This window comes from Gopherus flavomarginatus, chromosome 9, assembly GCF_025201925.1.
Source record: "Gopherus flavomarginatus isolate rGopFla2 chromosome 9, rGopFla2.mat.asm, whole genome shotgun sequence".
Taxonomy (NCBI): Eukaryota; Metazoa; Chordata; order Testudines; family Testudinidae; genus Gopherus; species Gopherus flavomarginatus.
Genome location: NC_066625.1, coordinates 84,434,583 through 84,451,751, shown reverse-complemented (window position 1 = coordinate 84,451,751; position 17,169 = coordinate 84,434,583). Strand labels below are relative to the sequence as shown.

The 17,169-nt window shown below is 44.3% G+C and overlaps 1 protein-coding gene across 1 annotated transcript in view; it reads left to right on the top strand.

The window, feature by feature from the left end:
- The window catches only part of ADAMTS17 (ADAM metallopeptidase with thrombospondin type 1 motif 17), a 278,450-nt gene that overhangs the window by 169,078 nt on the left and 92,203 nt on the right, over positions 1–17,169 (top strand). The window contains exons 15-16 of the mRNA XM_050967133.1: positions 11,682–11,802; positions 17,079–17,153. Of these exons, the coding sequence (XP_050823090.1) occupies positions 11,682–11,802; positions 17,079–17,153 (196 nt within the window). The remainder of the gene's footprint in view (positions 1–11,681; positions 11,803–17,078; positions 17,154–17,169) is intronic.

Sequence of the window (17,169 nt, the reverse complement as noted above, 5' to 3'; positions counted from 1 at the left end):
GTCCCCAGCCAATGCTGGATTTTCCTTTCACATCATTGGCTCGTTTATCTGGTCTAGTTTTAAATGTGCCAAGTGATGGGGCTTTCACCTTTTCTTTGAGAGTCTGTTCCTCAATCTAATACATCTGCTGGGACATCGCTCCTGATATTTAGCCTACACCTGCATTGACGTCAGCGGAGCTATGCTGATTTATGCCAGCTGAAGATCTGGCACAGTAACCTTGGCACCAGTTCTAAGCTCTGTCGGGTATTTCCTAAGATGTAGTGGTTAAGGGGCACAGCACCAGGTCATTCTCAGAAGGAGCAGGTCCCCTGACTGCACTCCCTTGTTCAACCGTTCTCTGTTCCCTGTGCAGAAATGGGATAACTGCCTGGTGGCTTCTGCTCTCACTGCCACGTTTCGACCTTGCCATGTGGGTAGCACATGCAGGGAAGTCTTCTGCCTCTCTCTGCCAAACGGCCCTGAGAGGGGTGTATTTAATCCAGACCTTTTTCTTTTGCTCAGAGGAGGAATCAGTAACATGCCTTGCTAGGGAGCCAGGCACGGGGGTTTATTTTCTCTATACATTAGTTACCATGTGGTGCCCTTGACATAGGCAGGTTCATGGTACGTCCCTATGACAGATTTTCTTCCCTTTCCACCCACGTCCAAAGAAATGCCATTAATAATCTTTTATAGCAAGGCCAGCTGTGCACCTCCCAGATGCACCCCGATGACCACTGCACTGGCCTAGCCAGCGTTATATTTAAGGCTGCTCAAAATCAGCTGTGGATGCTAGATCAAGTGTTGCGGCAAAGCACGTTTCCTTCTTTCCGTGAGTAGAAGCCTGCTCCCCTCCAAATGAAATTCTTTATGCTCACAGTCTTTTGGAGATACATCATGAAAAGTGAATTACGCTTCAGCTCGGGGGCAGCTGTCTTAAACTGTGCGGAGAGGTGATGACAGCTGCAGAACATTCAGTCCGTTTGCATCTGGCTCAGAGAAAATGCATAGTGATGGATGCAACCCAGGAAGACTTTAAAGCCTCATGAACTCCTTTGTACTGGTCTTCTGTTTGAGTAGCTTAGTGTAATGAATTGTTGAACATGACAGCACATCCCACTTAGAGGAGATACTCCACTAACTAACTGCCTGACAGAACAGTTTAGTATGCGTATTAATTTACTGGTCACATACGGGATGTACTTGAAGCAGGCATTGCAAGGGACCTGGTGAGATAGTAAGTGATGGAATGGAATGCAGGTGCTGCAGAGATGTATTTTCCGTGCCGTGTAATGCCTCTGTAGTTAGAGGCTATAGATGGCAGGGGTGACACATTGCCAGTGTAGTGTGCACATTTGCAGGAACCATTGTCTAGAAGAACAGTCCAGGAATTCCAGCAAACAGCCCCTTTCCCTGTTTCCTTCAATAGTAAACTCTCCTAAACAAATCTCATCTTTTCTGGCTGCAAAGTGAATTCAGATAGAGTCAGCAAAGTCGCTTGCTATGGAGGAGTTTTTGAGACAGGGAGGGAGAACCACATCACATCCAATAAACCTCGAAGTATCCCAGCACCCTGTCTTGGAGTTTGGGGGAGACAAGACCCTGCACCCTCAGCTTACTGCGATTCACCATGACTCTCAGCCAGCCAGTAAAACAGAAGGTTTATGTAGACGACAGGAACACAGTTCAAGACAGGTCTTGCAGGTACAGACAACAGAACCCCCTCAGTCAGGGCCGTCTTGGGTAGGGTCAGGGGAGGCTGGGAGGTCTGTCTGGCCTCCCCTCCATTTTCCCAGCCAGCTCTAAACTGAAAACTCTTCAGCCCCTCCTCTCCCTTTGTCTCTTTCCCAGGCCAGGAGGTCACCTGATCTCTTTGTTCTTCAACACCTTCAGTTGGCACCTTTGCAGAGCAAGGGCCCAGGCCATTAGTTGCCAGAAGACAGGGTGTCAACCATTCTCTGTGCAGACAGGATCTCGCTGGCCCCCTAGCGCTCTGCAACAATAACACGCCCCTAGACACTTGAGAAATGCAGAGGGAAACTGAGGCACCCACACCACATTCAGCAAAAACATTAAGAGCATTCCAACTTCATCACACACCCATTAGGAGTGAAAGCATAAAATTCTGTTTTCATTTACATTTTATGAATGCAGTTAGCTTCCAGCTTCCTTTGATAGAGGCAGTTTATTGGATTCAGATCTGAATAATAGAAAAGGAGCGTTTTTCTTGGTCAGTTTCACCCAAATTAAAGCAAAATCGTCATGAGTAAGCATGTGTCTACACTGCAGTTAGACAGCTGTGCCAGCTGACTCAGGCTTGCAGGGCTTGGGCTGCGAGGCTGTTTCATTGTGGTGTAGACGTTCCGGCTCGGGCTGCAGCCTGAGCTCTGGGACCCTCCTACCTTGCAGGGTTCTAGATCCCGGGCTCCAGGCCGAGCCCAAATGTTTACACAGCAGTTAAACAGCCCCGCAGCCCACGTCCCATGAGTCCAAGTCAGCTGGCACAGGTCAGCTGCAGTTGTTTAATTGCAGTGTAGACATACCACCTGCCGTAGGTGCCGACTTCCAGATTTCCCAGGGGGTTCTTGACCCCCTGCTCCGTCCTATGCCATGCCCCCACCCCACCCTTTCCCCCAATGCCCCACCCCACCTCTTCCCGCCCCTGCTCCGCCCCCTCCCCCGAGGGTGCCCCATATTCAACTGGTGCCTCCCCATAGTGGGGGGGGCATGAGCAAAAGGGCAGGTCACGTGTGTGTCTCCCCATGCCCAGCCCCAAGGCCACTGCACTCTCCCCACCCCATGTTACCTGTGGGTGTGGGACGCTTTGTCCTCCTGGCATGTTCTGCTATTCTCCCTGCTCCCAGGAGCCCAGGCAGGGAGCAGGAGGGAGCCGCTTTTAACACCGGCCCCTCCCGGTTGCTGCTCTGTAGCACTGCCCGGCAGCTGCCTGAGAGAGCCTGGCTGGGGAGGAGGTGGCTTCCACTCCCCTCCTGGCTGGGCTGCCGGGGACCCCAGCACACGAGCCCGGGCAGGCAGTAGGAGTCACCTCCCCAGCCCTGTTCTCTGAGGCAGCCGCCGCGCAGGGCTGCAGAGCAGTGTCTCAGTGGGTGGAAGGGGCTGGTCCCGCCCCTTCCACTCCCCACATCTGGGCCATGCGTCGCCCAGGCTCGCCCCTTCATTCCTCCCCCAGCACGCTGCCAAACAGCTGATGGCGGCCAGCGGGAGGCACTCTGGGGGACGGAGACGAGCTGATCGGTGGGGCCCGGTGCTGTGGGAGGGGAGGAGGGACCTGCCTGCGGGTGCTCAGCACCCACTATTTTTTTCCATAGAGTCGGCTCCTATGCCACCCACTACCAGCAATGCCATGTAATATGCTGCCAGTATCATCTGAAGGCAGTGACATAAGTGAATTGACACCATGATAATACAGTAGAAACATCTGGAGCCATAGATACGCAACTAGTGTGTAATCACCATGGTGTACACCAGTGGTTCTCAACCTATTTACCATTATGGGCTGCATATGCAGCTCTCTTAAGTGTTATGTTGGCCACATCCACACAATATATATACTACCTGTATGGCCCTGAAGATGTCACATGGGCCACAGCTGTGTGCTGATTGGGCCGTGGGTTGAGAACCCCGGTATACTCAGTATAGTACTGGCTTCTGGAGCCAGCAATATAAATGAAGCAATTGAGAACAAACGGGTCGGGGTTCACCTGCATGACAAGAGGCGGATATCCATACGTAATGGGTACACCTGCTCTAGTGGCTTTCCCAATTCCGGGCCAGCCCTCATCCTTTCTAAAGTGGTCTTCAGCAGGCCTGTGAGGCAGCAAATTTGGCTCCCTTTTTCCTTGTTTGTATTTCCTCACCCTACTAATATTGAGGTGCCCTTCTCCCACGGGTTACTAGTCCATTTACCTCAAGCTTATTAGCAAATATGTCAGTCAATTACCATGGTTTTCCTGTGGTCAGACATCTGCTGATGTTCCTAACTTTAAAATATCCCAGGCTGGTATAAACGAGCATCTTGTGGTTACCTGTCAGCAGTTTAGCCATTGCAGCATTCTGTCTTGTGATATCTTATGATCTAGGGTTACTCCTGGTTAACTACTTGTGCTAAGGCTTTTGGGGTCTTATGCCTTGATTAGGTTAGCTAAGCTTTTGTCTTATAGGCCTTGAGGCTTGTAGGCTCATTACATTACCACCTTAACTTATGCCTGCGCCGTATTTAGCAAATACCTGTACCTATAGGCTACAAAATCAGCATTTCTCTCATCCTTAAATTCCCCTCCGTGAAACCCACCCTCTCAAGCAATCCCCTTCTTTCTCTCCTCAACAGTCATGACACGCTGCCTTTCCTGAACCAATGTCCTCTGTCTCATTTTGTGTTTTTCTTGTTGTAGGCAGGTGATAGTGTTCAGGGCAGAAAACAGGACTTGGGTGCAGTTTTCACAAAAACCTAAGTACCCTTTTGAGAAGTGTCTTCAGTGGAAGTTAGGTCCCAAAACACTTCTAAAAATCTGACTGCTGGGCACTTAGGAGCCTAAATCTCATTGTATATTAAGTGGGATATAGGCTCCAGGATACCTAGGCACTTTTGATACTAGCGCTTGGGCTCCTAAATCACCTAGATATTTTTAAAAGTTTGCTTCTTATCTTAGCCAAATGCTAAGCTCCCGTTTTATTCTGCCCTGTCTTGGAAAAACTCTTTGTGAGTTTGCCTGGCTTAGAGCTAACTAAAAACTTAGTAGTGACCTCAGGAGTTGGTCTTAAAACCGAAGCGAGCAATATAAAACAATGATTGTCTAGAAATGTTTTATAGCACTGATGAATGCATTTGCTAGCAATGTCTCTTTAGCAGACTACAGACGTTGCTCAGTGTGTGTGCAGAGATTTTCTGCTGGAAAATGCATTTAGCCTGCTATTAAATGGAGTTCCTTCTTGTCATTGTGCTCTTGGCTGCTGCTGTAAATCTGTACCTTTCTGGATATCAGCAACAGTCTCCGGTGCCTGTAATAGTGAATAGTCAGTGTAAAACTGCAAACCTTGCACATGGTACCTAGCACTCTAATTAGCTGGCTTTCACTGTCGTACTTCAGGCTGCTTTGGAGATAGCCTGAGATTGTAGATGAGTGTAACCCAAATCTCAGATCGCTTTCATGTCATTACCTTTTTTTTTTTAAATAGCAACAACAAATCTATCATGAAGATTCCATGAATTGTAGAATTCATAAGATTTTGGTTCTATCTGAAGTCTCTGCTCTGTGTATCCTTGCAGGAAATACAATAATGGCAGCTCTGCAATTTCTGAAGCATTTTAGTTGCTTGCTACCTTGGTCCTGCATAGTACTGATGGCAGACGCAATAGGAGGAAAGCATGTTACACAAGTGTGCCAAAGAGAAAAGATGAGAAATAATCTAGCAGCTCAGTTGTGGAGCATATAAATTTATCTTTGGCCTCTCTCAAAGCACGTACTCCGTGCTTGGTAAGCTATCACAAGCCTGAGGCTGACACTAAGGAGGAAAAGCTTTCTGATGAGAACTGGATATTGTACTTCAAGATGTTTTATAAGACCCTTTTGAAAACCAAATCCCATACAATGGAATATGGCTACAGATCAAGAGCAGCCTTTTCTGTGATTTTAACAATTTATGATGTGAGGATGTTCGAGCTTTTCCGCAGCCTTCTTGTAAAGTTGTTGCCATATCATGGATTCTCTTCCCTGCTAGCAAATCTACAGTTTAGTCACTGATAATACACTGCTGCCTGTGGGGCAGCAAATCTGTGTTAGAAGGACTTCTTTCAAACGATTATTGTTGTAATGTGTTATGGGCCAATACTAATTCCACAGACATGGACACATTTTCAAAAATAACGTTCTAAATTGTACATGCAAAATAGATTTTGTGCACATCGGTACCCATTGTTTTTTTTGCATATCGGTACCCATTGTTTTTTTTGCATTTTTCTGCATATTTTTGTTCATGCAATTAACTGTTTGCATCCTCATGCTTATTTTCCATGCAAGACTCATGTTCTTACATTTCAAACATTGCTCCCAAATGTTCCATGGCATGTAATTTTACACTGTGCAGCTACGCTTATGCCCATCCTTCAGTTAATCTTACAGAGTGCACACATGCTTTACTGGGAACTGTTCTGTGACTTGCCGCAGACAGGCCATGGCTCTGTGATGATGTAATCTGAAGACTAGAGAACAAACATACTGGTGCCCTTGGTGAACATAGAATAGAGATAAAAAAATAAATATTTGTAGTGTCTAGCTAAGCTTTTAAAGACTTACCACTTTTGAGTCTGCATTAGATTTGCCATGTTCTGCTGCAGACTATTTTTTCCATCAGTCCCACTGCCATCCACTGAATTGGGAAGTAGGTGACTCGGATTAGCTCAGAAAGAGCACGTGAGGCAAGTGAGTGATAACATGGCACCTCCCTTAGATGCTTTCCTCTTTGCTTTATAATCTTTTGAGCTAGGCTTATCCTGCAAAGCAGCTGTCTCGCATTCAGATGCACTTCATCCAGAAGAAGTGAGGATCACACTGAATCCCATTCTGGGGAGAAACTCTAGTGAATAAATAATTGTAGGCTGGGGGACCACTAAGTGGGTAGGTGATATAGACACACAAAGATGCATTCAATGGGTAAAGGTCAGTGTATCTAATTCAGAACAGGAAGAGCATTGCCCATCTACCCTACCCCGAGGGCAGCTCCATGATTGAAGCAAACTTTTAAGGTCCAGAAAATGCTGCTGATTGGTGTGGCTGGAGCAATGTTTACTTTCCCCACAGACAGAGGGTTTTTTTTGTTGATTTCTACTCCTGTTTATAGCACCCCCATTTATTGTAAAACCCCAATGGAGGAGAAACGGAGCAGACAGTAATGTTCAAACGAGCTATTAGAATAGCGTCCTCGGGTAGCTTCCATTCACCAATTGCAGCAGAAGCCCATAACCCGCTTCATTGGCAGCTGCTGTGCTTTCAGTAAAGAAACAAGACTTCTCTTAACCTCCAGTCTGACATCAGCTACTCACCTGTGTACATTCCCATTTTGTGTATTCCATCCCTTAAACTATAAATGGACACTGGATATTACAGAGAAAAGTTGACAATGCTCATGGATCTGGCATAACCAGAATGTTCTGTACATGATTAATTTGCAGATGGGCACATGTTGCATCGATATTTATAGTTGGTCCATTGAGAAGCTCGTTTAGCTCAGCATCTGGGAAGCATTATAATTCTGTGAACATACAGTGTCAGGTCTGACACTGGGTTGGATGTACATAACAATAATAATTGTATTTATATAGCAAAACACACACTCAGAGGCTCTTGCACAGCCATTCCAAATACAAATAAAATCATTGTTAAAGCAATACCCAAATAGTATGCAAACCAGACCATGTGCTTAGGAATCCAAACGATATGGTATTACTAAAAAAGAGAGAGGAAGGTTCCTGTGTAAGGGCCAACAATGATTGAAACTGAAAATACCCCCCATCAAGTATATTTTCAGATGTTTATTTAAAAAGGGGAGGGAGGGAGTTGACCGAGATGCCTGCTCAAAGAGAATGAGTTCCATGCCATATGGGTCACTCAGCAAAGGCATAAGGAGTGATCGATTACTCCTAAACATGGGGAGTGTCAAAGCACAAGATCCATGAGGAGTCTCATCAAGGGGCCTCATATAGCCAGGTGCCCACCCCACAGGGCTTTAAACCCCACTTTAAAATCAGCTGGCAACCACTCCCATGTCAAGGCACTTTTTTTTTATAGGGGGCCTTCATCATATTCCCTGTACAAGTGATAAGAGTACCACAGCCACACCTCTGGCTTTCAACAACCAATTTGGGCAGGAGCCAGAACCATTCGGCGAAGTCCAGAGTCCATCACTTCAAGGAAGTCCTGTACTGTGCTGAGGTCAGCGTGCACAGTGAAATCCCCGAGGGCAAGTATCCTGAGGGCTTCAAGAGCAGGGTTGATCCTGGAGAAGTCAGCCATGAGGTCTTCCAGATGAGCTGGTGGTATTTACACCAGCATTACCATCCATTTTTGTCCTCCCCCAGAAATACAGAAGACCTCCAGATGCTTGGGTACACTCTTCTCCAGCAGGGACCATCTTGTGCATTGCATGCAGAGTAAAATCATGCTAAAGTTACTTCCTTTCCTTCTTATTTCTCTCTCAGATTGGTGGGATTATAGAGTATCCAGCCACAGTGAAATGAACCAGCAATATGGTCCAGCCATCCAACCCTAGAGTGCTCCATAGCTTCTGTCAAAACGTACGGTACATGCTGCCAATTAAGAGCCCACTTCTGCAAAAACCTTTGGAGATTCTTCATTCCCATTTCTAGTGACATCGGTTCTGTTTTGCTTCTTTTATTTTATTTTTAAATGTAACAATAAGGGTGGGTTTTTTCAAAAGCACCTAAATGATTTAGGAGCAGAAATCCCATCAAGACTCCGTGTGACCTTTGCCTGTTTCAGCAATGCCACTCTAAATTCTTAACATAAGCCATTTCACAATAAAAAAGATTCTGTCCTCTTCTATTTGGGAAGCAGTTTGCAAGCATGGGGAAGGAAAAGCAAATAGCAAGGCCTGTAATATTCATACAGATGAAGAAAGTGCTTCTATATTGTTTTTTCTCTCATAAAGTAATGAGAATACAGAAATTTTCATTCTGAAGCCAAGAAAACTTTACGCTTTTTCAAAAAATTCTGCTTTTTAAGAAACCATTTACGAGACCAAGTCCCAAGTGGTTTGTGATTCCCAGGTGTAGTAGAGAATGTTTGTATCTTTGAGATGGCAGACGGTTTTCAAAGCTGCAAGAGGTTTGGGGCCTGCGAGTGTAGCCTCCACTTGCTACAGGACGATGCTTTGTATGTTGCTCTGGTGAAGGAGAGAGCCATTCATTTGTTAAATCCTCCAGCAGGAGCCTGGTGGGAAGCAATGCTGTTTGGCACATTCCTCTTTTCTGCATGAATGAAAGACAGAACCCCATAAAATTACTTACTTTATCAGCTTTGCACTTTATGATGTGTTGGACACACCCACTCACACCCTCTGTGCTGTCAGACCTGTGGAGCATACAAATTAAGAGGTGTCAGTGAAATCACAGCAAAATTAGGTAGTCAGTGTGTGGAGAAATGGTTTGCCTGTTGCCCAAGAAACATGATTTGCTTCCAGTAGAGCCTCTCCTCACCCTTTTTGTCAGTAGCCATGATGAAGCTGTTGTTGCACCTTTGTTTTTCGGGAGGTCTTGAGTATGTCTGTAATGGATATTGTCATTAACATATGCATCACATATGCCTTATACTGCAAGGTAACCCCTAACCATGTGTGTCCCGTGTTCTCTAATTTACAGGGCTACTCATTGCAGTGCAGGAGGTCTAGATTGGATATTGGGGAAAACTGTTTCATTAGGAGGGTGATGAAGCACTGGAATGGGTTACCTAGGGAGGTGGTGGAAACTCCTTCCTTAGAGATTTTTAAGGCCTGGCTTGACAGAGTCCTGGCTGGGATGATTTAGTTGTTGTTGTTCCTGCTTTGAGCAGGGACTGAACTAGATGACCTCCTGAGGTCTCTTCTAACTCTAATCTTCTATGATTCTTCTATGTAATTTGGTCAGCTGAGCTAGAATCAGCAAGTCTATATTAATATAATTATGTACTTACTATATGAGATACATTGACATATCCAGGTGCATTAGATATTTATTTCATGATCCTACATGGCCTGACTCATACTTATGGGGCATTATTTAGGTAGTACCCTGTGTGGAAATTTGCCTTAAAAACATGAAAAGCACATAGCCATCCCCTCTTTGTCCTTACTTGGCTGTCCTACGTCGCCCTCGTGGTTTAAGGTTTATGAAGGACCTCAGTGTAGCTCTAGATCTGGTACTTTACATCCCTGCGTCCTTGATCCTCCACAGTTCTGTGGACTGGTCTCATAACAGTCACAATAAAGTTGGTTGAAGTGCTTGGCACATTTCCTTTATCCATCCAGTTGCTTGTGGTTGTTCAAATGCAGCTGGAAATATATGCCTGCCTGCCATCCTGCCAAGGTACAATGGAAGCTGTGTATCAGTCAAGGCTGTTATCATGTCCACGCAAGCAACAGCTTCCTGCAGCTCCCATTGGCCAGGAACGGCGAACTGCGGCCACTGGAGCCACTGGGAGCTGTAGGGGGCCATGCCTGCAAACAGTCAATGTAAACAAAATGTCCCACTGCCCCCCAGCAGATTACCCTGATGGGACTCCTGACTTAGATTATGCCCAGGATTACCAGCTTCAGAAATTCTCTGCTGCCCCCATTCATTCTCAGTCAGCAACAACCACAAGCACTGTCTTTTCTGCCTTGGAGAAGCTCATGTTTCCACTACATGCAGATCTGTCACTCAGTTCCAAACCAGACTGCATGGTGCCAGAACTCCAGTTTAAGAAGCACCTCATGGAGAAAGCAATGGACTCAGACTGGGGAGACTGCCCCCACCAAGACCTCAACCAGAGTCCTCAAGGAGCATGCTTCACGGCATGAGGTCTGAAGCCGCAAAGTCAGGGGTCCTTTGTCGGGGTTCCACCATGAGAGCAAGGATTAGGGAGAACACAGAATGTCCTAGTGTTTGCTTATGGGATGAAATGGTAAAGATTTTTAGTGGTCATTTCTTTAGGCATGTATGTAAAATTGTGACTATCACTACAATCCAAATGCCTTTTCAGCTGAAGCATCAGGTTAAATATTTAAATGTTTTTAGGATCATTTAAGTGCAAAAAAAGTCAAAACTAAATCCAGTGGGAGCATTAGCAAAATGTCACATCTATGCGTGAACACAGCAGTTTGCACTTACAGAGCAGTGAACCTAAATTCTTGATACATTTATGGTGACCCTAAATTCTTGATAACATAAATGGTGGGTTTCTGGTGTTCAGTTAATGGGACCTGCTGAAAATGTGGACCTGTGCGCTAGCATCCTGAGCCATTCAGTTCAAATAGTGAAAACGTAATAGATGCTGAGTCTTCATTGCTGAATGTTAGTGTCCTCAGCGCGGTCCTGAGACAATACCCGTTGGCTTCCGTGAGCAATAGATCAGAGCCTCAAGCATAATCTTGGAGGAACTTATGGTTAAGGCATAAAACTGGAACTCAGGATACCTGGATTCTGTTGCTAGCTCTGCCTTAAGCTTCCAGTGTGAATCTGAGCAGGTCACGGAACCTCTCAATGCCTTTCTTTTACCATTTTCAAAATGGGACTCATGGAATATACTTGTTTCACAAGGGTATTATGAAGGTTAATTAATATTTGTAAAGTTATTTGAGATCCTCACACGGAAGCTGCTATAAAATACAAAATATCCTTGTAATCTGTTAATATTTAAACACGTTAGTGCAAATACACCAATGTGCTTTGGATAGCTAGGGTTTTGTGATGCTGCTTACAACAGTGAAACTTTTTATAACTTGGTTTGTGCATTTGCTATTGGACAAGTTTGTTTTGCTGACTAACCAATCCAATGCCATACTGACTGAATGCTCTCCTGACTCACAACATTCTTTTCCTATTCAGTTTTTCAACCAAATGTTATCCGTGGCTCTGCCCAGTTTAGAGACATTTAGATGAATTTAGACTTGCAGATGAAATAACGAGGGCCTCTGGTTGTTGTCATTAGAAGATCGGCTGCGATGGGATCATTGGCTCAGCTGCCAAAGAGGATCGTTGTGGAATCTGCAACGGAGATGGCAAAACCTGTAAAGTGGTGAAAGGAGACTTCAACCACACCAAGGGGATGGGTGAGTAGCATTCAGCAAAAGCGCTCTGCCTTCGTCTGAACTGCTTAACATCTAGGAGTTAGAGAGCTAGCGACAACTCTTGTCCTTTAAAAGTAGGTGAGTCACACCATGTGGCGCCTGATCAAATAACCTTTGTACATTTAAAAAAAGATTTGAAATCAATATTTTTAGAAGTTGATACACAGGGAGCATTATAGCTGTTCATGAGATTCGGCACTCGCTGACACTGATATAAGCTGGGGTGAGAGTAGCTACAGTGTTTATAGTGGAATTACTCTAATTTACACTAGTATTTCTGACCCAATTTGTTGCCCAGAAGAAATCTGCGAAAATGTTTGAGACTGAATCCGTGACTAGCTGTACAAGATTAAGATGGTCAAGTCTTTAGTTACTAACGACGCCTAATCTTATCACTCAGTTTTTTCAGAATAAATGTTTAACCTATAAGAGTTCCTGCAAGGGTCGAATTCTGAGAGGTGATGAGTCCCTCTTGAGAAGGGGAGTTGAAGATGCACAGGGCTTCACAGGGTCAGGCCTGTTGGCGCTGTATAACACCTTTTGCCATTCAGTTTCCTTAACCATGTTCCAGTTTTATTAAAGAACTGGTTCAACGGTGGAATTCCATCTGCAGCCTGTGCCTGTTTGCCGAGATTGGCCATTGCTTCCTTACTGAGCTCAGAGAAGTCACACTGTGCAGTTCATGTTGAATGTTACAGGTACTTTTGATGTAAAATGAGAGAGAAATAATCATGATAATCATAATGTCTCCTCCTATGGGAGGGACAGCTGATTTCGGCATTTAGACTGATTGCTCCTGTGTACATCCTGGATTCATATAATGCTCAGGATAGCTCCACTTCAGGTAAGTCAGGGGACCATGCACTCTGAGTTTTTATACTGACTTTATGCCAGCAAGATAGAAGCATTGGAATTAGACTTTCCAGTCGAACTCAAGCTATCCCCTCTGGCTTTGCACACCCATTGTGGGTGAATTAGCCCTTGTTCCTTAGTCACTGTTCCACACTTATGAGAGATCTGTTGCCTTTCATCCTGGTCAAGCAAAGTGCGGGGAAAATTAGACTTAGGACCCAGAGGCCACTGCAGGTGGGAGGAAGTATTTAGGAAAAATGATATTTAAATGAATGTTGCCATTTCCACATGTAGGGAAGCACAAGCAAAGCACATTCAATGTGTGCTGTTTTGGGACTCAGTTGAGCAAAGCATTAAAGATGTCCTTGGAGCACATGCTTGAGTTCAATTGAATTCATTATTAAAGTTAAGTGTGTGCTCTACTGCTTTGCTAAATCACAGCTTCAAAGCTGGTGCTCTGATTCTCTTTTCTAATTTCTGCTACCTCCTTCCCATACTTTATCTGTGAAGACAACTAAGATCCACCACCACCTCTGAGGTGCAGGTGGAATTGACAAACTTCAGTAATACTTTCTGGAGTTCATTTGTGCACTTCCATTGTCAGGTCGATCTGTACTATGATTTCCAGCTGCAGTTTTTATGCTCTGACTGTTGTGTTCCATTTAGCTTCCAGCGGTTGGTAGTGAGAAGTTTGTATCTTGGCTGTGCAAGACTAAGGAAAAGATTTGCCTTGGTTAACTTTATTGGCAGGCACTTGTGCTTTGAGAGTAGGACTCTGAGAGCATGTCACAAAATATCGCATGCAACTTCTGCAGTTAAAAAGGAAGAGCATTGGTGGTATAATTGTGCCATACCTCCTATATCTGTGCTGGAAATAAGAACATAACATAAGAACGACCGTACTGGGTCAGACCAAAGGTCCATCTAGCCCAATATCCTGTCTACCAACAGTGGCCAATGCCAGGTGCCCCAGAGGGAATGAACTTAACAGGTAATGATCAAGGGATCTCTCTCCTGCCATCCATCACCACCCTCTGACAAACAGAGGCTAGGGACACCATTCCTTACCCATCCTGGCTAATAGCCATTAATGGACTTAACCTCCATGAATTTGTACAGTTCTCTTTTAAACCCTGTTATAGTCCTAGGCTTCAGAACCTCCTCAGGCAAGGCGTTTCACAAGTTGACTGTGCCCTGTGTGAAGAACTTCTTTTTATTTGTTTTAAACCTGCTGCCTATTAATTTCATTTGATGGACCCTAGTTCTTGTATTATGGGAACAAGTAAATAACTTTTCCTTATTTACTTTCACCACATCACTCATGATTTTATATACCTCTATCATATCCCCCCTTAGTCTCCTCTTTTCCAAGCTGAAACGTCCTAGCCTCTTTAATCTCTCCTCATATGGGACCCATTCCAAACCCCTAATAATTTTAGTTGCCCTTCTCTGAACCTTTTCTAATGTCAGTATATCTTCTTTTGAGATGAGGTGACCACATCTGTATGCAGCATTCAAGATGTGGGCGTACCATCGATTTATATAAGGGCAATAAGATATTCTCTGTCTTATTCTCTATCCCCTTTTGAATGATTCCTAACATCCTGTTTGCTTTTTTGACCGCCTCTGCACACGGCATGGACATCTTCAGAGAACTATCCACAATGACTCCAAGAGCTTTTTCCTGATTCATTGTAACTAAATTAGCCCGCATCATATTGTATGTATAGTTGGGGTTATTTTTTCAAGTGTGAATTACTTTACATTTATCCACATTAAATTTCATTTACCATTTTGTTGCCCAATCACTTAGTTTTGTGAGATCTTTTTGACATTCTTCACAGTCTGCTTTTGTCTTAATTATCTTGAGCAGTTTAATATCATCTGCAAACTTTGCCACCTCACTGATCACCCCTTTCTCCAGATCATTTATGAATAAGTTGAATAGGATTGGTCCCAGGACTGACCTTGGGGAACACCACTAGTTACCTCTCTCCATTCTGAGAATTTACCATTTATTCCTACCCTTTGTTCCCTGGTCCCTCGGCCCGCTCCACTTCCAGTAGCTCCCATTGACCTGGAGCAGCGAACCACGACCAGTGGGAGCCGCAATCGGACGAACTGCGGACGCAGCAGGTAAACAAACTGGCCCGGCCTGCCAGGGGCTTTCCCTACACAAGCGGCGGCCCCAGTTTGAGAAACACTGTATTAGAACATGAAATTACTATCCATAGAGATTCTATGGAACATGTGGATTCACTTAAGATTTTTACTTCATTTGATTCTACATTTTCTTTCACATATAGTGCCACTCCTCTCCCCCTTGCCTCCCCGCACAACCTGTTCTGGCCTTCCGATATATTTTGTACCCCAGAATGATTGTGTCGCATTGATTGCTCTCAGTCCACCAGGTTTCTGTGATGCCTATTATATCAATATCCTCCTTTATCACAAGGCACTCTAGTTCACCCATCTTATTGTTTAGACTTCTAGCACTTACGTACAAGCACTTTAAAAACTTGTCACTGTTTAATTGTCTGCCCTTTTCTGATGTGTCTGATTCTTTTTTATGTGAATGTTTCTCATCTGATCTGGCCCTTACATTATCCTCTTCCATCCTCTCTCCTGACTAAAACCTAGAGAATCTCTATCAAAGGTGCCACAGGACTCTTTGCTGCTTTATCAATAGACTTTCCTCTAAGAAAAGTCTCTGTCCGATCCACGTACTCCTCTGCAGCAGTTGGCTTTCCCCCATCTCCTAATTTAAAAACTGCTCTGCAACCTTTTTAATGTTAGGTGCCAGCAGTCTGGTTCCACTTTGGTTTAAATGAAGCCTATCTCTCCTGTATAGGCTCCCCCCATCCCAAAAGTTTGTATGTTACATTACTAAATCTATAGCTGATGCCAGTGGTGAAACCACTGCTCCATCTTCTGCAGCAGTTCCTGATCTGCATATCAACAAATGTATGCCTAGTTTACATATTCACGGCTTCTCTAATGTCTCAGGCAGGAAATGGGAATTGCGCCCTGGTCATTTTAGTTAGGAAAAACATTCTCCATTTCTGTAGTAGCAGTGCTAGCTGGAAATAAGTGCATCTCGTAGATGTTTTTGAAGGGAAACCTATCTTTGTTATTTACGAATCAAAATCACCATGAAGCATCATGCAACAAAAAGACTTGACCCAGATAGATGACAAACTTCTGGGTCTCTGCCAGAATATGAAAGTGATATATGCCTGTTTTCAGTTAGGTGGGCTGCTCTCAATGCGTTCAGTGACTTTTCCCCATGGCAGAACTGTAGGAACTGAACATTCTGTGCTGATGGTCAACCAGATGAGTACAGCAGGGATTCCCCCATCTCTAGAGACACTAGGTAATCAAAATAGGATGACAGGGCAGATGCGACAGTACCCAGATGGTGTGTTGGTCATTAGTATTATAATGTACAAGCCTTTATTGCACCCTCATTCTTTACTGAATATCTGGAGCCAGATGAGGGAGAGACACATCAATCCTATCTAAAATGTTGCTTCACCATTCAATTTCATTTGTCCATCTTGCATAGTTGTATAAATAAGGATTTTTCCAGACATTATACTATGTCCTGACACATAGATTAGCTATAGGTTTTTTTTTTTCCTGAAAAATAGTAGATTAAAACACTATGTGAAAAAAACCCAAAATAGTTTTGCTATTTATTCTCTCTCTGCTTTTACACTTCTCTCAGCATAGACAGTGAAATTAAACATGTTAGTTTCACTTATGGTTCCAGACCCCTTTTCCACTTGCATGTTATGCCCTGAGTGTTAATCTGTGGTGTTCAATGGGACTTTTCATGTGCTAAAGTGTTTTGCAGGACCAGGACCTTAGTCAGTTTCATGTTCTGTGTCTCATGCACTGGCACAAAGCTGCAGTGTTCAGGTTGCAAACACCGCAAGGAAACATGTATTTGTTTAAGAAAAAAGCTGTGGATTTTCTTAAAAAATCAACGTTTTAGTAATGCTTAAAATCCAAGATTTTACAAAGCCTAAATTTCAGGCCAAATGTGATTAAGCAGCATGAGTCACAATAGCAGAATCAGGGTCTGGATGTTGACATCATTACCGAAGAGAGTGTCAGATCCCCCATTGACTTGCTTTGATTAGGGTCAAGCCCAAAGCCCCTGTGTTAAGTGTGTCGATTTATGATTTCAGAAGAGAATAGGTGTGAAATGTCAAGACATTGGTTGTTAAGAAGTATCAGTATGAGAATTGCACCTACAACGTTTGGGCCAGATCCTGCAGCTGCTGTGCATGTGGGACTCCACTGACTGCAGGATCGGTCCCTGTATGTCCTGTGATTGCAGACCATGCTATCGAGCTCTATTAACTGGACTAAACCCATGCCAACTCTTTTCTGTTTCTCAGTCACCAATAGTCATTGTAAGAAGGTTTCCACGTGTGTGATGGCAAAGGCAAAGGCTGTTCCCAAGTGTTTCTCGTGTAAGATGCCTGAATG